Consider the following 20,516-nt stretch of genomic DNA (forward strand, 5'->3'; position numbering starts at 1 on the left):
CTCAGGATGTAGATGAAGAGCAAGATGGGATTCTAAAAGGCACAATATGTGCAAAAAGCCTATTTGCAATAACTTTTAGCGCATATGAGAGACGTTTTGGGCCTTGAACAAAAATTGAGCAGGAGGAAAAGTTCTATTTTCAATATAATTCTCCTTCAGTGGATGATTTTCTTTCTGTTATGTGATAAAAATATATTTTTAAAGGAGTGGAATGATATTGGTAAGGCTGGCAGACACGTAGTTTTATTAAAATAACATCCAATGGATACATTTGAAGAGGAATGTTCCCATGTTCCTAAAGTAAACTCAATGCTTTCTACTATAGAATCTTTTTCCCCTCTGTCATCAGAGGAGACTGCGCTTTCAGATGTAGTGGACAAAAAATTAAAAGTGGTTTTGGAAAGAACCTTTGTCACCTTGCCAGCTTCAAATTTGCCATAAAAGTCATTACATTTCCTGCCTCCTCCTCCCCGTCCTTCTTTAGTGATAACCCTATGCTGTACGTCTTGCAAATGCGCATACGCATGCATCCAGGTGGAGGATATGGATGTGTTCCCTGTGATTTGGATGAATGAGGTAAAAACAGGGACCAGGATTTGTCTGGTTGCATCAGAAGGGGCCGCAAAGTATTGGGTTAGTCTGGGATTTTCGTGGTTTGCGACTAAAGTGGGGTTGGTTCAGTCCTCTAGATTAACGTTTAGGTCTCCTAGGATGATGTAGGCACAGGGGTTGATGACTAGTTTATTTATTTATTTATAGAGTTTTGTATAGCGCGAACAAGACCCGTGGGTATCAGAGCGCTTCACATGTAGGATAAATTACAGACATTATGGAGGCAATTGTAACAACAGATATACATGAGTATAAGGTCTAAGGCGATAGGCTGTAAGAGGGATTATAAGTAAGAGTTCTTCAGCCTATCCAATTAACAATAGGAAGTGAGTGAGGTAGGGTTGTATAGCATAACAGTGCAAATATCGTGTGTAAATAGCATTAAGGAGTAAAAAGTGTTGCATGTATCCGGGATCCTAGGCAATAAAACAAAGTGAGGTAGAGGGTATATCGTATTGTCTGATAGTTACAGATATCGGATCCCTTTGATTTAAGGTAGTACTAACGTGTGTGGCCAATGTATAAACATGAAATCAATCTGTTAACAGATAATTGATCTTCAGGAAGTTCCAGTCGAGGCCGTCTCTCTTTGGTGAGGATAATCTCATCAGTAATCAGTACTCTTCCCTAAGAAAGGTATTTGCTCATCATGTGGTTCTTCAGTTCGCGTTTGAATGATATCAAGTTTTTAATCTTCCTGATGTTCGGAGGTAATGAATTCCAGACTCTGGGGGCGGCTCCTGAGAACGCTCGGTTGTAGGTCTTTTTCTTACGGAAAAAGGCTGGCCTCAGTAGCAGTTCTTTAGCGCTTCTCGTTGGTCTGTTGCTTCCCGATAGCTTAATTTTCTTGGCAATGTATCTCGGCATGTTGTAGTGAACTGCTCTGTGGGTAATACAAGCAATCTTCATTTGAATTCTGGCTTCATAGGGTAGCCAGTTTAGTGTCTTCAGGTGAGGAGATATGTGGTCGAATTTCCTCGATCCAGTGATCAGTCTTGCCGCTGCATTGAGACAGGCTTTTAGCGGTGCTATGGATGTTTTGGGTAGACCCGCTAACGTAGTGCAACCGTATTCAATCCTCGAAATAACTAGGGATTGTACAGCCAGTTTTAGGTCAGTCTTTGAGATGTATGGTTTCAATTTTCTTAGATAGTTCAGATGGAAGCGGGCACCCTTGGCCATTGAGTTTATGTGGTCTTTCATGTCAAGGTTCTCATCCAAGGTAATTCCAAGTGATTTAGCTGTCTTAACTAGGGTCGGGGTGCAGTTCAGTGCTGTCACCAGTTTCGTCAGTTCCTTTACCTCGAGACGGTTCTTTGTCGGTGAGATTAACAGGAATTCTGTTTTATGGGCATTTAGTTTCAAATGGTTCGTGGTTAACCACTGTAGGGCTCTCTTTAGTGTCTTGTTCATTAGGTCAATGTCATCACGGGAGGCGATCTTTATGTATATTTGCGTGTCGTCTGCATACATGTGATAGGGTATCTGTGATCCCCGAAGGATCTCCGTGAGAGGTTCAACATATAGGTTGAATAGATCTGGGGATAGTGTTGAACCTTGTGGGACCCCGACGGCAGTAGGACAAGGGGAAGAGGTCGTTTGATTGACCAGGAAACGTTGGGTCCTATTCTGCAAGAAAGATCTAAACCAATTCCGCACATTTCCTGACAAGCCCATCCTTTCTTGTAGCCTGGTCATCAGCATTTCATGATTTACCGTGTCAAATGCAGATGACAGGTCTAGGAGAATCAGTAGGCATGCTTGATTTCTGTCTAGGGCTTGTAGGGCGTCGTCCACGATGTGCAGGATCGCAGTTTCAGTACTATGCCCAGCTCTGAATCCAGATTGGCAATCATCTAGTAATGAGAACTTAGCGATGTGTTGACTCAGTTGGCCTTGTACGCATTTCTCAATAATTTTGGCCAATAAAGGTATGTTGGTCACTGGTCGATAATTGTTCGGGTCAGTTGCATCCGCTGTAGGTTTTTTGATGATGGGCACAACCTGACCAGTTTTTAGGCAGTCGGGCAGTGTCCCTTGGGTAAGTGAGGCATTTATTATCTCAGTCCAGATCGGAACTAGGGTATGGCTGATTACTCTTACGCACTTTGCCGGTAGAGGGTCTAGATAGTGGTTGTTCGGTCTGATTTCCATTAGCGTTTTGGTGATCTTATCTTGGTCATAGAGATCGAATGTGTCCCACTTTGCCTTATTTTTTGTTTGGGGACTCTATGTTGGCTCATTGGCCTCTTTTGTAGGTGAGGTAAGGGTTGAGATGTTAATTGCGGCAGTTGAGAGTTCCACTTCAAGCAGTTTGGTTTTTTCCGTGAAAAATTTAGAGAATTCCTCACAACTTAAGGGAGTTTTTGGATTCTCGTGAACTGTTTTAGCTAGCTTATTCGACTGTTGTTTTAAAATCTCAAAGAGTTTCCGTGGTATGTTTGAGGCATTGTCAAGTTCGGCTTTTATAAAATCTTTTTTGGATTTAATTATCTTCTTGTTATATTGGCTTCTGGTATTCCTGAGGGCTATGAGCTCGGGAGAGGAGGGATGTTGCCTCCATTTCCTTTCGACCATTCTCAATTTGCGCCTGTCCTCATTTAGTGACTCACTGAACCAAGGATTTTTGGGTTTCTCGGATACTCTTTTCAGTGTCTGTGGCATGGTGTCATTGACGATATTTCCTATTGAGGTTAGGTAGTGCTCCGTTAACTCGCTGACATTCAGTCTGTTGTTTGGTGGCTTCAAGACTTTCTCACATCTTTCCACCAATAGTTCAATATTAGCCTCTTTTGTGTCTCGGACCAGTTTTTTGGCCTTGCGGGGTTGTATGGTCCTGCCCTTTTTCATTGTGGTTATCGCAAAAGTTATGGCGTGATGATCGGACCAATCACACGGGTCAATAGCGAGAATTGAAGTCCCTTTATTCCTTGAAATAATCCAGTCTAAGGTCCCTCCTTGTGAGTGAGTGGGATATGTGCAAGCTTGTGTAAGGTTTAGCTCGATGAGGAAGTCTTTAAGTGAGTTAACTAGTTTGTCATTGTCGTCCTCCCAGTGGAGGTTAAAGTCACCAAGGAATATATTGTGGGCATCAGGGTTAGAGTTGGTTGTTATGATCTCCATGAGTTGCTCTGAGAACTTTGCGTTATCTCCAGGAGGGTGGTAGAACGCATGCATGTTGCATCTTTGGTTGTTTGCTGATCTTATATTAAGACCAAGGTATTCACAAGACTCTAGGGGGTCAGATTGGAATTGGCTGACCTCAATCTCAGACCTATGGATGCAAGCTATACCTCCTCCCACTTTCTTAGGCCTGTCTAATCTGACAATGTTATATTGAGGAGGAACTAGGAGATCTAAATTAGGTGAAGATGATTCACTGAGCCAAGTTTCAGTAAGGAAGGCCAGGTCGATTTGCTTGTTAATGATGAGAGCAGCTATATCAGATGCATGTTTCGTTGCCGAACGACAGTTTAATAACAGGCATTTCAGGGGTTCGTGTGAGTTCGGGACGTTGCCATGATCAGATTCAGTTGCCGTTACCTGGATGTGTCGTAGGTTGTTGTGGATAGCTTTCCTGTCATTCTTTCTGGACGATCTATTGGAGTCAATAGGTACTAATTTGATACTCTCCTCTCTTCCATGGACCGGTTGTTCATAAGATCTGAGTAAGGCCGAGGCTTCTTCATTTGATAAAGGATCGGTTCTGTTTGGTCTGTTGGGCCTGAGTACAACATTCTGGATGTGAGAAACTTTAGTGTGGGTTCCTAACGTCATCTCCCATATTTTCTCAATTGTCTGTGAGAATTTCGCCGAGACTTGTACCAAGTTACCTACTAGTTTCTGGAGCTCCTTAACTTCATTCTGAATTCGTGAAGTTATCTTTATTGCAGTAGCCCTGCTTGTCTGTGTTCTACTTTTTGTTTTCCTCCATGATTGGTTCGTTCTCCTTACCACAGATCTTTCTTTTTTGTCCTTCATTTCGTTGGCATTACTGACTCTATTACAGGTGTGCTCATTGTTCCCTAGGTTGAGTGGTGTAGGGGGTGAATCTATGGGTAAGGCACTGTGATATTCAAGACTCACATTCCCAGGTAGATGTGGAAGGGCGTGGTTATCTTCATCGGGAGTTTTCCTTGGAGCTGAGGTAGTCACTTCAGGCGTGGGGGCGTTTTGAGCTGGCAACATCTGCTCTTCGCTTAGGGCCAGATTCTTCATTCTGTTACCAATGTTAGTAGACTCCGTGATCCCTTCTATCATACTCTCTGGTAATGCACTTCCAAATCCAGTGACATCTCTGGGATTAGCTGTTAGATTGTCCTGGTCGCCCGATTGGTTCGAGTTAAAGGTGATAGGGTCGTTGGGGTCGGGAGTGACAACTGGTGGGGTCATGTGTTGTTGGTGGCTTGTACCTTCAATGGATTCCTTCAGGGTTTTGAAAGTTATCTTAAATTTCTCGAGTTCTCTGTTAGCTGCTTGTATCAGAACTATTCCCTAGTGGCATGACAAAGTCTGTTATGTTGCTGGTGATGTTGAAGCAGGGTACTGGGGGGCTAGTAAACCAGGGTTCCACTCAGGGTGAAGTTGACTGTGATTGGCAGTTTGAAGTTGAGATGTTTCATGTGATCTGGTCTGATTTCTGTGGCAGTGGTGCAGCTGATGGTGTGCTTGAATAGAATTTCCAAACCTCGCTCCCTGTGTCTGTGTTGGCTGTCTTGCCTGTTGATCTTGTAGTATGGTTGGCTAGTGTGAAGGCTGGTGTTGATGATTTGGTCGGCCATGTTTCTGTGAGGAGGCATCATCGTCCAACTTGTCCCAGATCTCTGCAGCATGTTTATTGAGGGAGCAAGTGTTGAGGAGCATGCATGATATTGAGGAGTTGGGTGTTCAGGGAGTGGGTGTTGACGAGCATGCATGATATTGAGGAGTTGGGTGCAGGTGGCTGTTGGTTTGATAGTGTTTGAATGGACGGGTTGTTGGGCGCTGCAATTTGGTTGTGGTAGGTGTTTTGTGAAATGGGTGTCGTGGTGCAGGTGAAGTGACAGGAGGTGCAGGTGAAGGCTCCACACTTCTGTGGTGTGGCAGTAGTGCGGCAAACGTTGGTTGGGGTCGCCGGCTTGGGGCACTGTGGCAGGGAAACAGTGGATTGGAGAAGGACCGGAGTTTCTGTTGCTGGACTTGTTCATGGCATGGATGAGTGGAGAATGGCTTGCCTTTGGGATGCCTTCAGATAGCCAGTGGGCAAAGATTAGTTCTTTTAGGGAGGCTGGAAGTAAATTGTCTAGGTTGTTGCCTTTCGCTCTTAGTCTCCTTAAACATATCAGGCTTCAGAAGCCATAGGATCCCAATTCATTTCAAATGTGGGTCTTTTCAGAGGTTCTCAGAGGTCTTTGAGATTATGTTTTTGAGCCTTTATATTATGTTGGGAATGTCCTGGATATCAGCTTAAGCAGCCTTTCCTATTACCATCACATCTGGTAGAAGATTGGATGAGCTAGGGGTTCTTGTCATTTCTTTCCCTTATCTTAGAATATTGCCATGTCCTTACCTAAACTCAAAGTTCAAGCCAAAGGCAAATTTCAAGGTTTCATCTTTCTGTAGAGATCATTTTGCCAGTATTCAAAGGTGCACCTGATGTTTTTAGTGCTTCAGCTCTGGATGTTAAGAATATTTTGTCTTTAAATCATCCCTTATGTGTGCCCTCTTTTTCTGCGAACAAGGGCAGGAAGATTTTTACTTCAACTCTGAGTAAATAGGTCCGTCACACCCTATTCCAAGGATAAGATCTGTTGGGGAACCTGTTCCAGACAATTTTCAGGTATGTTCTATGAGGGCAATGTATATGTCAGGAGCTGAAGCTCATATCTTTTTCTTGCAGGAGATTTGAAGGTTGGCTTTGTGGTCCACGCCACATTCTTTTGAAAATCATTATAGGTTATAGTCGAATAATCCTTTTTTTGAAACTTTTGGTGCTTGAATTCAGAAGTTAGCAATGAAGCTGTTAGTACCTTTGACCAAATAGGGACCCTTGTTTCCAGTCAGGGTAAGGGGGTACACTTCTAAAATCACCCCTGCTCACCCCCTTGGTAGCTTGGCACGAGCAGACAGGCTTACGTCAGAGGCAGTGTGTAAAGCATTTGTGAACACATACAGTAATACAGTGAAAACACTACAAATGGACACCACACCAGCTTAGAAAAATAAGTAATCCTTACTAGACTTAACACAAGACCAAATGACAAAAATCCACAATACTGTAATCAAAGATAGTCTCTAAAATGGTAGAAATAGCTTAGTTCAATGTAGATGGTAAATGCAACACTTTACTCTCAAAGTACCTTAGATGCGTCACGCAATACAAACAGAAGGGCAGCAGGGAAGGTGATGCGTCAGATCCGTGCTTCGGGTGAGGTGATGCGTCGGTTCTTTACTGCAGCACAGGGGAGTTGATGCTTCGGTTCCTTACCGGAGAGGAGGTAATGGGTTAGTTTCTTACTGTGATCCGGTGCGATGCGTCAAGATGGCGCCTCAATGCGATGCGTCGATCCAGTGCAATGAGAGAAAATGGCGTCCCGATGCAATGCGACAACGTTGGATGTGATGCGTGCACGCCCGACGGCCGTGTGGCAAACTCGGTGACTTCTGAGCCACGACAGGACCTGCGACACGCGGCGGCGGCGGCGACACACTTCTCCGGTGATGCGACGTGCTTCGTCAATGATGTGACGGTGAACAGCTGCAGCGGCGACAAGCTTTTTCGGCGATGCGACGGCAACTGCTGTCGTGGCGACACGCTTCTCCTCATTGCATGAGGGCCCAAATAACAGTACGCACCTCTCTGCAGGCAGAATGCCACAGCAAGGGAATTCAGGGGAGCTGGTGGTGAAGTCTTGTATCCCTGAAACTTCAGGCAGAAGGCAAGCTCATTTCAAGCCCTTGGAGATTTTTCTTCAAGATTGCAAAAGTACACACAAAGTTCCTTTTCTCCTTTACTTGGCAAATAAAGTAACCACTGCAGGCCAACCCCAACAGCACAGCACAGGGCAAGTCTCCTCCTTCAGCTTCCTTGGTTCATCTCCTTGGCAAAGGTTCATCTTGATTCCCAGAAGTGATCTAAAGTTCTGGGGTCTGGATCCCCCCTTTTATACACCAAAATCCTTTGTCTCGGAAGGCAGAGAGTGTCTCTGTACCTAGTCTAAACCAGTTCTGTGCAGTCCTGGAGCACTTTGTTTACAGGACTTCTTTCATTTGACATTGTGGGCCAGGTTCATCAGACACACCACAGGAGGTGGAGCCAGCATTGTGGAAGACAGGCACAGCCCTATTCAGGCCCAGGTGCTACCCTCCCACCACTCTACATGCAGATAGTTCTATTCAGCCTTGTGCTGGCTCACCCTGTCTCCTGGAGCCACCCCAGCCCCTGTCACTCACAAACCAGACATGGAATACACAACCTAGCAGAGACAGGCTTGGATGGTTAGGCAAGAAAATACCTACTTTCTAAAAGTGGCATTTTCAAACACAGAATGGTAAAACCAACTTCACTAAGATGTATTTTATCATTCTTAGTTCAGGCATACTAAACTCGAATTTCTACCTAGTTCCCTGAGTCAGTTAGGAATATAAGATGTTATAATCAAACTGCCCGTTCTGGCCTATGGGAACAGGTAGCCTTGCAATAGTGAAAAACGAAATTGGCTGTAAATCACTATCAGGACATGCTACACACATCACGGCATGCCCTACCTTTTACGTACAATCCACCCTGCCCTTGGGCCTACCTTAGGCGGTGACTAATATGTAGAAAAGGGAAAGTTTAGGGACTGGCACGTGGGTGCACTTGCCAAGTCAACATGGCAGCACTAGGCTGCACACAGGCTCTGCAATGGCAGGCCTGAGGCACATTTTACAAGCTGCTTCTGAGGGTGGCAAAACCAGTGCTGGAAGCCCACCAGAAGCATTTGATTTACAGACCCTGGGCTCACATGGTGCACTGCCCTAGGGCCTGACAAGTAAATCAAATGAACCAATCATTGAGTCATTAATCCAATACATTACTTTACAATAGGGAGCACTTGCACTTTGGCACTGAATAGCAGTGGCAAAGTGCCCAAAGCTTCTAGACCAGTAAAACACATAGCAGAAACACAGGAGGCAACAGCAAAAAATGGAAGGGAGACCCACGCCAATGGTGCCAGGTCTAACAGAAGCCAATGCTATTAATAAATCTCACATATTAATAGTTGCCGGTGACTTGTTTAGGAGTTTTGGTAAATCCTCAAACAGTGAAGACTGGGATGAAGAGGATGGTCGAAGGGGTAATACACTTATTACTTCCTGGTACTCTTCATTACTCTGAGCCATAGTCCAGTCTTTACCCCAGTCCTATACCCTCTGTCCCTCTCTTCTTTTGACACAGATGAGGGTATTTATGTGTCATAGTGAAGTAAGTTCGGAGAAAATCTATGCAATGCATAGTTAAGTTCGAAAGCATGGGGAAAGTTGTTTGGGGTGCGACGTCTCCTCAAGCAGTGAGGACTGGAACAAGGAGGCCTATGGCTCAGGGTAATAAAGATTACCTGTAAGTAGTACATTCAGTAACTGTTGGTAAGTTCTGCATCTTTTCTGAGCTGTTTTCAATTACTGAGCTGTATCGTGGTAATTACCAGTAATGAATAAATGCAGCTTAGTGAGAAAACTGTCCTGTAGCCTGAATACTTTACATTTCTACCACCTAGTTGCGTTAGATGCGAGCCCTAAATGAGGGCATAATGTGCCGAATATCAACACCTGTTATTTAATGCACTTGGCAAGACTGTGGTAGAGAAATCTCTGTATAAAACGTTAATATAGTTCCCCCTATTGGTAGATTTTTCATGTACATTTTTAGTTTGCTTTAACTGAACTATTGTTGAAAAACTCTTTTTTTGCGTGTGTTGCTTACACAGAGGATTTGTCACCTTTCATATAATAATTGATATACGCTAAGCTTTGGTTTCCAGTACTGATTTGTTTTTCATTCGTAAGTTTACAAAATATATACAGCTTCTCCAAAATAAAAAATACTGCGTTTTATTTTCAAATGGCCACCGTTGCACAGTCATGCATCATATTTTTTTAAACATTATTGTTAGAGAAGCTTCTACTTTTTTCCTTTGCAGTAGGGGTTTTTAGCCTCCTGCAAACTGTGGCATTAAATCTACCATTCCATTACTTGGTTAGCCCTTTTCCTATATGTAGGTCCAAAAGAACGGCGGTAGCAGAAACATCACTTACAGCACCCTTAAATTGAAAATTTAGCAAAGATGATAACAGTAGTACAACATTTAAAAAAAAGGTATACCGCTATATGTATCAAGCTATTTAGCATTCGCAAAGGCCGAAATTCTGCGAATTTCGGCCTTTGCGAATGCTAAATAGACAAATGGAATGTATCAAACAAGTTTGATGCAAAATAAGGATTAGCAAAATTTGCTAATCCTTATTTTGCGATTGCACTTAAGGAATTGCAAATTTTGCGATTCCTTAAATGCAATGTATCAAACAAATATTATGGAAAAAATGCCATTAAGGATTAGCAAATTACCACCAACTTCTAGTTGGTGGTAATTTGCGAATTCTTATCAAAAAGCTTTTTTGAAAAAACCCAAAGGTGCCATATGACGCCCATACATGCCCTTAGGGCATGTATGTGCGCCATATGCCCCCAAATGTCTTTTTCAGGGGTGCAGCAGGGTGTTCTTGAGACACCCCTGCACCCTTGGAAAAATCCCTAATTTGCGATCAGCAAATTGCTAATCGCAAATTGCACTTTCATTCCTATGGGCCTCCTGGCCCATGGAAATGAAGGGGTAATTTGCGAATGACAATTTGCTAATCTCAAATTAGGAATGCTAAGGAATCGCTATTGGAAAGCGATTTTGTACATACATACCGTTTTGCATTTCCTAAATAGCGATTCCTTAAAATTCGCTATTTAGGAAATGCAAAATGGTTTGTTGATACATATAGCGGTTTATGTATAAAGAATGCTCAGTGCAATGCGCTAATTTGTGAATATTTTTGCGTAGTGAAAGAAAGAGGTTTTGTTCGTTTGAATGTTAAATAATTTCTTTTAAATGCTGCAGACTTTGAGTGGAACTTGGCCTGATAATGTTTGTCATTTGCTTTTTCCCGCCATAGGAATTTGTTAAGCTGACTGTTTCCGATATTCAAGTGACATATCTAACTATCCTGATAGGAGATTTCTTCCGGGCTGTAATTGTTAGATATCTTAACTACTGTTGGTGCTGGGACCTAGAAGCTGGTTTTGTAAGTAATGTATTATTGAAGTTCTAGATAATGTGCAATTTTCAAATTGGAAAGGCTCCAGTTTATTATCCTGTAAATGACTCTGTCTCAACTACTTACAAATTACAAAACATACTTTCCAGTCATATTGTTGAAAAAACATAATTCTTACCTCCAACAATTCTTTTTTATATTTATTTGGGTTAAGAATTCCATGAATATCCAAAATGTATAATATACCAAAAGCAACTGGTTGCAATAATACAAACATTATTCTCCCTAAGCTCTTCCAAGCTTCGAAATCATGTCGTATGAGAAAGTAAACAAATACTATGTAGATTCGAAGGGGCTGTCGCGTCAGAATTATGAGCTCTCACAGGTGTACTGTTTTATTCTAGCAAGTGGCAGCTGAAAGCCGTCAACATGTCTGGCTTCAACACCACAACAAATTGAAGAACCACCAGGGAAATAGGGTATAGAATCATCAATTGCACTGTTTTTTCTTCATTTATATGATTACCCAGATACACCGCCTAATACCCCGGTATTTCCCCGGCAGGAGGGGTAAAGGGATTATACCAGCCCAAAAACTTGAGCACTCATAATAAGGCCCTAATTGGTTTGTCAACCAATCAAACTGTAACAAATTCCTGCTATCATAAGAAGAAGGTCACATCACTGGCCCGATCCACAAAGCCTTTTGCATGCCTACATTCAATTTAAGTATGGAAATAGTTGTATTAATGAGTTCAAATTCACTGTTGTAATTCGCAAAAGTTACATCTGCACTCATTAAAGAGGGTTGGTTTACCTGATCATAATTATACCCCAATGTGGTGAAATCGTTAGTGTAAGTATCTTCTCCTGGGGTGTGAAGTAAGGACTCCCTGGAAAGTTTGGGAACACCTAAACGCCAATGGATGTGTGAGTTTAAGGATATTCAGAAAGGTCTCCTTTACACAGTAAACCCCTGGAAAAGTTGGAGATGTACTGTTGAGGGCAGGAGTGTAGGGCAAAGTGTGCATCACACTGAATGGAAAAGGAGCCTCCTTACATTACCTCTATACACCTCCATCAAACAAAGGCTATACGTCCTGCAAGTATTAAGCACAGTTCATTTTTTATGTTTTTCTTGGCACCTGTTGGTTGATGATAAGGCCTGCTGCCTTTTGTTTCCACTTTTGAGTCCAGAAAGTTAGCTAAATGAAGAGTGGAAATGTTGGCAGACTAAAATATATGTCCCATGGATCATTCTTAAACTAAATAGAAAGGAAATGAATTCTCAACAAACAGAGTCTGACCTAACTACAGCATTGTCTATAATGAGTTACTGTCAGTATGAACACTGTTCAGCATTCTAAACAGACACCCTCAACTGGGAGCTAGTAGTAATGCCAAGAAGACTTGCAGGCAAAAAGCTCAACCGACCATAGCCAGACCTGAAGCATGCCAGGCTGTTGACCCACGCTACCCCAATGCATCCATTCAAAAAGCTACAGTCCATGTCAAAGAACACAAGCCTTAAAAACAAGACTAGAGTTAATTACATCCTTCAGTAAGAGAGTAGACCAAACCCTCTTGTCAAAACCAACATTTTAAACCTTATGGGTCATTGTGCAATGGCACGATTAATCTAGCAGGTGGAACAGCCGTGTTTTCTAGTTGGATAGTGATAGTCTGGTAACCAGGGACATTATTACATTTCTATTTCTTTATTCACTGCCACCATTTCTTGAGAGGAGATGCAACTTTTCCTATGGAAGTCTGCTTTTTCCTACGTGCAGCAATGCCAGCAGCTGAGAAAAGAAGATGCTTCTCACCCCAGGATACAATAACTATGTGGCAAAGGTAGGAGGTCTCAAGGAACATCAGGATGGGGTCCAAAGTGTTTCCAAGGCTGCCATTTGATCCTCCTTCTCCTGTCCAAATGAGACACCAGCGGGGACTGGACCTGAGTTTACATGGGAGGAGCAAGCCTGCACTCAACATCCCAGTCACCAATAGCATTAGTTTTCCCAGAGAACAGGAATACCACTGTCCCTAGTCCAACAGGAAGCAAGATATAGGTGTCCAGGATGGGACGCTGTGTAGGTCTGCTGAGTTCTGTTAGACCTGGAATCCTTCGTATGATTTCCCCTGACTTTTTGCCTTCTGTCCTCCTGTTTTGCTGGCTTAATTTTTGCTGTTTTTAGGATTTTTCAAACTTTACCACTGCCGACCAGTGTTATAGTCCATTTGCTCCATACTAAAAATATGGTAACATTGGCTTTATCACAACTGGTATTTAATTCACATATAGGTCCCTAGTAAAGTGCCCTACCTGTGCCAAGGGCCTGTAAATTAATTACTACTAGTGGCCTGCAGCACTGAGTGTGCCACCCACTTGAGTAGCCCTTTAAAATGTCTCAGGCCTGCCATTGAAAAGCCAGTGTGTGCAGTGTATTTAAAAAGTTGGATATGTACTTTAAAGTATTACATGTCCTGGTAGTGAGAAACTATTAAATTAGTTTTTCTCTACGGTTAGGCCCATCTCTCCCATAGGCTAACATTGGGATTACCTCATTACATTTTATAAGTGTAGTTTTCAATTGGGAAAATGTAGATATTTCGAGTTTGGTGTCTTCACAATGTAAAATCACAACTTATGGTAAAGTTGGATTTTAAGCTGCAAGTCTGAAAATGCCCCTTTCAGAAAGTTTGCTCAAACAAACAATGCCAAAACTAACTGATCCTTTTTAACTTCAGTGTATTCGTGACCACTATACTCAATAATAGTGATCACCATTTATTTTTTTACCATCATACAAATACTTCCTTTTTTTGTCACACACAGAAGACCAATTCAAAACAAATCAAGAATGTTCTTCCCTCCTACCTACATGAATTGATACACGACAGTGGATACAAACAAACAATTTCGCAAACAAGTATTTACAACAATACACAAGAGAAAATGATAAAATACAGTAATAAATAGTTCTGATTTTTTAATGTCCTGAACAAGAGCTGAAAATAAGTATGACTTCAATGAATTCGTAAGCTCTTTTTTCATGGACAGTGCACCCCTACCAAAACTATACTACTGCAGCCAGGTAACATTTTTTTCATCACTTTACAATAGTTCATTCCCTGGTTCTCAGTGTCACTCTTTTTATGCTCATTGCGTGCACAGATAAATGTCAACGCATTTCAAACACATTAAGAAATCTTTTTGGGGGATTTCCTCCAGACACAGAACTGTTATCCACTTTACAACAAATAATCAACAAAAAATGCATATTACTATCTACAGAGTGCTTAGTGGGTCTGAAATACCTCAGCACTAACAATGTAATTACCTCATGTAGATAGAAGCATTGGCACCAACAAGATGATCAAGTTATTTTTTCTGAAAAACGTGTATATATATCACAGTCACATTCCCTATTTACTCCAATGCAACCAGCAAAAAATATGAAATAAGAAAATAAAAAGCAGTACCCGCTACAATGGGACTGACACCCCTTCTTCATATCACGGTCTCTGGATTGTTTCCAGATAATGTTTGTTGCTGTGCTCTATACAGCCACACACAAAGGGAGCCTTTTTGAGCCTGATGAGCCATCAACATCCTGATGGGTCATTGCATCCAGAATGGAAAGGAGGAGCTGAATAGGGCTGTGCTTTTCCCCACATCAAGTGCTGCATTCCACCCCATAGTGGGCAGCGACTGTGTACTTCAAAGGCCTCTCTTTGGCGTCCCTCCCACTGTAAAGGCATAACTGTGCATAAGTACTGGGCCCCTGACACCACCAACTCAATACTTGCTTGATAACTTTATTTCGGTCACCACAGACCATAAAAGTGCAGATAAAATACTTACATACAAGCACAGAATAAATAAAACAATACATGGCATAACCAGTAAAATGTAAGCCTAAAAATAGATTAAACCTTAATGGTTATCAAGATATGCAGAGTAAAATATAGAAATAGACATAATTGTTCTAAAAAACTTTTCCGTCTACGCCACATGCCAAATAGAAACCGTGAGACAGCAAAAACAATAGGGGGGTGGGTGTCGTACCATAGGACCCTACAAGCTTGGGCACATTGACTGAAGCCTAGGTTCCTACAAAGTGGGATCAACCAACATTTCCTTGTTGCCTGGTAGGCAGGGCAAAAAAACAAAACGTGAAATACATCCTCTTTCTTATAATTGCATGCCGGGCACACAATGTTCTCTGTACTATCCCATTTACAGGTAAATGCCCTGAGTGGGAGACTACCGATCCTAAGCTGCATGTAGAGTTTCCTCGCAAGTGGGGGATAAATTACATCCAGAAAATCCTCCTTTTTATATTGAATTTTTACTTGGAGGAACTCTACTGTCAATCTTCCCATGGCCGTACACCTCGGTAAAGATAATGAGTTGTAGTACCTAAGATGATGTAACAGCTCTGCCTTAGTTATCCCTGGGCAACTTTCTTCGGGATTATCCCACAACTCAGGTAGACCAATCCGAATGCTCAGTGCGCTGATATATAGGAGCCACGGAATGTTCTTGGTTTTTATTTCAACATCTTTTTATTAAGTCTCATTCCGAGACACACATAAGAAAAGGGTCACATTGACACAGCGATAAGCCTACAACCCTCATGGGGCCGGCCGCGTTATAGAACTCGTGGTGTGGACTCTGCGTGGGTTGGTACCTCCAATCATACTCGTCGACCTGCACATCAAGATCAGTCCAGATCCCATTAAGTCGCTCAAAAAGGGGGGTCCAAAAGCGCAGTCCAGCACTCCCCAGTGATACCCCGCCTTATATATCATCCCGCGAGGCGGGCAGGTATGAACAGTTCAAACAGAAACAAACAACTGGCCCTAGGGGCCCAACACTCAACCAGAAGCCTATTAGAAGGCAGCAAAAAGAGTAGAGACAGAGACTAGAGGGAGCAGAGAAGAAGAGCAGAGGAAGCTAGGGGGGACAGCCAGAGCAGCGAGGGCGGGAGAGCCCGGGGAGAGGGGGGGTCGCAGCCATCGGAGCATCCTTCAGAGGGCCCATTCCCGCGTCACAGGTTGCGAGGGGTAAAGGGGGAGCACCGCATCCTTCACCAGTTGCAATGCTCGCAGCGCCGGGGGCATATTCCTAGCATATTCGCTCCTGCAAAGATAAGACACTAGTGGTCGCCAAACCTTTTGAAAGTGGGTCGTGCGAGACTGTAGCCTCGCCGAGAGTAATTCCATAGTGATGACCTGCCACAGTCTGCCGAACCATACAGCTAGAGGGGGGGCCTCCACCTTCTTCCAATACAGGGCGATAAGTTGTCTGGCGGCACCCAACATTTGCATCGCTAAGGTCCAGTCACTGCGGGTCAGGGCCAGCAAGTTCACAGGTTTGATTCCCAGCAATATTGTACTAGCAGCATCAGGCAGAGGAAATCCCAGCACCCCCCGAATGTGGCTCAACACCTCCTCCAAAAGATAGCGATCACAGGGCAAGTCCACCAGATGTGTAAGAAGTCACCAGGCACATGATGGCACCTCCAGCAACCGGGCGGCACAGAGGGGAACATCCTGTGCAGTCGTTGAGGCGTATAGTACCACTGCGTCATTACTTTATACGCGTTTTCCTGTTGTGGCACGCTGCGATATACCTTAGGAACATCCCTCCAGAGGCGGGTCCATTGCGCATGATCGATATCAGCGCCCAGCGTCTCCTGCCATTGTCGCTGATACGGGTGAGCAGGGGGGGTATGAGGATGCTGCAGAATCTGATAAATTTTAGATATAAGGCCCTTCGTGCCCGCACCAGAGCGGGCCGGCCTCTCGAACGGGGTAAAGGCCCGAGTGGCCCCTGGGTATATTGCATCAGATAAAGCCCAATGACGCAACTGCAGAAACTGCAATTCGGCCTCTGGGGGAAGACGAAACTCCTCCCGACAGTGGGCAAAAGACTTAACGGAGCTTCCGTCAAATAGATCCGTAAGGACTTTGCAGTCCTCTCGTGTCCACCTGCGAAAGGCGGGAGTGTGGTTGGCCGGCGGGAACCATGGGTTATCCTCTATGGGGGTGTGTGGTGAGGGGAAAGTCGTCAGGCCTTTCCGCACCGCCACCTTGTCCCACACGTCCAGGACCGTCCTCGTGGGAACCGCCAAATAAGCACTAGGGGACCGTCCCGCCCTATGGGTCCAAGCCAGGTTCCAGATTGTGCGACCTGTGACCGCCCGATCCAGATGTAGCCACCCCTTCTCACTCCGCCTAATACCCCACTCTATTACAAATCGCAAGTGAGCGGCCCAATAATAGTCCACCAGATTCGGGCATCCCAGTCCTCCACGATCTCGCGGGGCCATAAGGAGTGCCTGAGAGAAGCGAGGTCTCTTGCCCCCCCAAATGAATTTAGTACAGTCCCTTTGCAAGGCTCTAATCTTCGGCAGAGGGATAGGCGTAGGAAGGCATTGAAACAGGTAGAGTATTTTGGGTAGTATAGACATTTTGATTGCGTTCAATCTACCCAACCAAGAGGGGATAAAAGGCTTCCACCGTTGTAGATCAGTGAGGATAGATTTGCGGCATTCCGCCCAATTGAGTGCCGACCAGCCTCCCAAAGAGGGAGTCAGGGAGAGGCCGAGGTATCGGATATGTTGGTCCGTCCACCGGTAGGGGCACAGTACCTCCAGGGGAGGAACATCGGCCTGAGGGATCGTAAGGTTAAGCACCCACGACTTATCGTGATTAATTTTCAAGCCAGAGGCGCATTCGAAGGAGCAGAGCACTGCGTGAAGCGCCGGTAAGGACTGTCGTGGCTCCGTGAGAGTGAGGATGAGGTCGTCCGCGTATAACGCCACCTTATGGGTTTGTCCCCCCATCTGAACGCCGCGAATGTCTGGGTTCCGCCTGACCAAGTCCGCCAGTGGTTCAATCGCCAGGGCGAACAGCAATGGCGAAAGAGGGCAGCCCTGCCTCGTCCCCCTGCCAATGGCGAACGGTTCTGTCAACCTCCCATTCACCCTGACCCTCGCCCGCGGTGCAACATAGGGTGCCATGATCCTGGCAATCATCTTTGGGCCGAGCCCCATCTTACAGAGGACCGCTTGGAGGAACCCCCAGTCCACGCGATCAAACGCTTTCTCAGCGTCTAACGACAGGAGGCATGCCGGAATGTGCCAGTGATGCACCTTCCCCACCAAATGTGCCAATCTCCGCACATTATCTGCCCCTTGACGGCCCCGGATTAAGCCCACTTGGTCAGGGTCAACAAGGTCCGGCATGTGGGGATCAAGTCTTTTAGCCAGCACCTTCGTGTAAATTTTAAAATCAGTATTAAGCAGCGCAATCGGGCGATATGACAAGCAAAGCGCCGGATCTTTCCCAGGCTTAGGGACTAGAGCTATTTCCGCCATTCCCATGTCTGGAGAGGGACCCTGTCCATTATCAAAGGAAGCAAAGAGTCTGAGAAGGTAAGGACCTAATTGCCCCTGAAAAAGGCGGTAGAAGGAAAGCGGTAAGCCGTCAGGGCCCGGTGTCTTCCCCAAATTCAGATCCTTGATGGCCGCAGTCACCTCAGCAAGCGAGAGTGGCTCCTCTAACCTTTCCGCCGCTTCGGAATGCAAGCGCGTCCCGCCATAATGCTCCAGAACCTCCTCCGACAGGGTAGAGCCCGGTGGAGCCGCCGTGTACAAGGAGGCGTAGTAGTCTCGGAACGCCTTCATTTTAGCCTCCATCGCCGTCGCCCGAGACCCGTCTGGGAGCATCACGTTCGCTATGTGGGATCTGGCCGCCTTGACCCTCAGTCGTCTCGCCAAAAGTTTCCCCACTTTGTCCCCCCGTCAAAATGCATGCGCTTTAGTGCCAAGAGAGATTTCTCCGCCCGATTCGCCCGTAGCATGCGCAATTGCCCCCGCAGATTCGCCAGGTGTCTCCGCGTCTTCAGGGTGGGTTCCTCCTGATTCTGCGCCTCTGCCCCCCGCAAATCCGCCACCAGGCCCTCCTCCACTGCCCTCCTCTCACGCACTCTCGCAATCTCGAGGGAGGTGATGTGTCCCCGAATTGTAGCCTTGAAGGCGTCCCACACCACCGGGAACGGCGTTTCCGGTAAATCGTTGAACTCGAAGTAGGAGGTAATGGCCATGCGGATGTCGTCAACCGACGCTGCATCTCTGAGGAGGTGTGGGGGCAGGTGCCATTTCCGTTCTCTAGGAGGACCGCTCCGCAGATCTCTAAGGAGCAACTCCACATGCGCATGGTCCGAGATGGATATGTCCGACATTTCCACATCCACCACATCACAAAGCAGATCGTGAGATACGAACAGATGATCGATGCGGGAATAAGAGCGGTGAGCACTAGAATAAAAAGAATACTCCCTCTTTTCGGGGGAGAAGTAGCGCCATGCGTCGAAGAGACCTAAATCGCCTATCTGTTTGCGTAGCGCCGAGGACATCGCCCCCGCTCCATGAAAGGAGCCCGCACTCCGGTCCATCGTAGGGCACCATACCAGGTTAAGGTCGCCCCCCAGAACAATCGAGGGTCCACCCCGAAGGACGTGAGCACACAGAAGGTCCCGAAGGAAGCGATCCTGTGCCAGGTTGGGCGCATACACATTGCACAACGTAAGACGGCAGGAACCCACCTCGACCGATACCTTGAGGAAGCGACCGTCACCACCCCGGAAGAGCTTGTCAGAGCCCCGCCTGATGCCAGCTTTGCACAAAATTGCCACCCCTGCCGTTTTCGTATCTGCTGTAGCCCAGTATTGGAGGGGGTATCTAGGGTGCGCCATGCGCTTTGTATCTGCCTGGAGAAGGTGGGTCTCTTGTATGAAAATGATGTCCGGGTCATGTTGCAGGAAATAATGCCAGAGCTGTTGGCGCTTATTAGGTGAATTAAGGCCTTTAACATTGAGTGATAAGATCTTAAGGGGTCTGGCCATATCACTCGTCATCTTGGGAGTCCCTAAGGTTAGTACGCAAAGCTACGCGCAGCAGAGCACCCACCGGCCCATAGCCCCACCCAGAGGGCCCACCTCCGCTCATCTCACCACCCCCCACCCCCAGCCCCTCATAGTAGACAGAAATAGGAAGGAAAGAGAGAAAAAAGAGAAAAAAGAAAGTCAAATGAGGAAACCAAACTTTCAGCAGCCTGAAGGGCTGACGGCCTAAGCCGTGAAGACGTGGCCAACTGGGCCAAAGTACACTGTCCCCAGAGTAGGGCATCCTACACCCACGGGTTTGAATGTCCATCGGGATGTCACTCCCCAGGAGACAGTCCTGGTGGGACATGACTGGCCAGAAACACTAGGAGGTATGGAGCCCCCACCTTCCTAGGCCCAGCACAAGGGAATCAGGAGTCCAAGCAACTTCTCTCCCGCCCCACAACCATCCCCGCCTTCCGGAGGGGTATAAGGGAACAGTACCTCAAGTAGAGTGACACATGTGCGCTGTCCATCTCACGGTGTGGAGGACCGTCCCGCAGGGGAGCGGTCCGCATGGTCGATCTCCGCCTCCTCCAGCGCTCTAATGTGGGCGATGACATCCTGCCTGGCTTGGCTAGTCGTAGGTGCGTCAACAGGCGACGCACGCTGTCTCCTCGGCACTGTGGTCCAGTCCGGAGCAAGCGGTGTCCTCTTGGTT

At 45.6% G+C, this 20,516-nt stretch overlaps 1 protein-coding gene across 1 annotated transcript in view; it reads left to right on the plus strand.

Moving 5' to 3' along the window:
• Positions 1-20,516, plus strand: part of LOC144820192 (transmembrane channel-like protein 2-A) — a 583,588-nt gene that overhangs the window by 485,283 nt on the left and 77,789 nt on the right. Inside the window, exon 12 of the mRNA XM_078677803.1 lies at positions 10,795-10,923. Coding sequence (XP_078533929.1) covers positions 10,795-10,923 — 129 coding nt within the window. The remainder of the gene's footprint in view (positions 1-10,794; positions 10,924-20,516) is intronic.

Source organism: Lissotriton helveticus, chromosome 2_1 (genome assembly GCF_964261635.1).
Source record: "Lissotriton helveticus chromosome 2_1, aLisHel1.1, whole genome shotgun sequence".
Classification (NCBI taxonomy): Eukaryota; Metazoa; Chordata; class Amphibia; order Caudata; family Salamandridae; genus Lissotriton; species Lissotriton helveticus.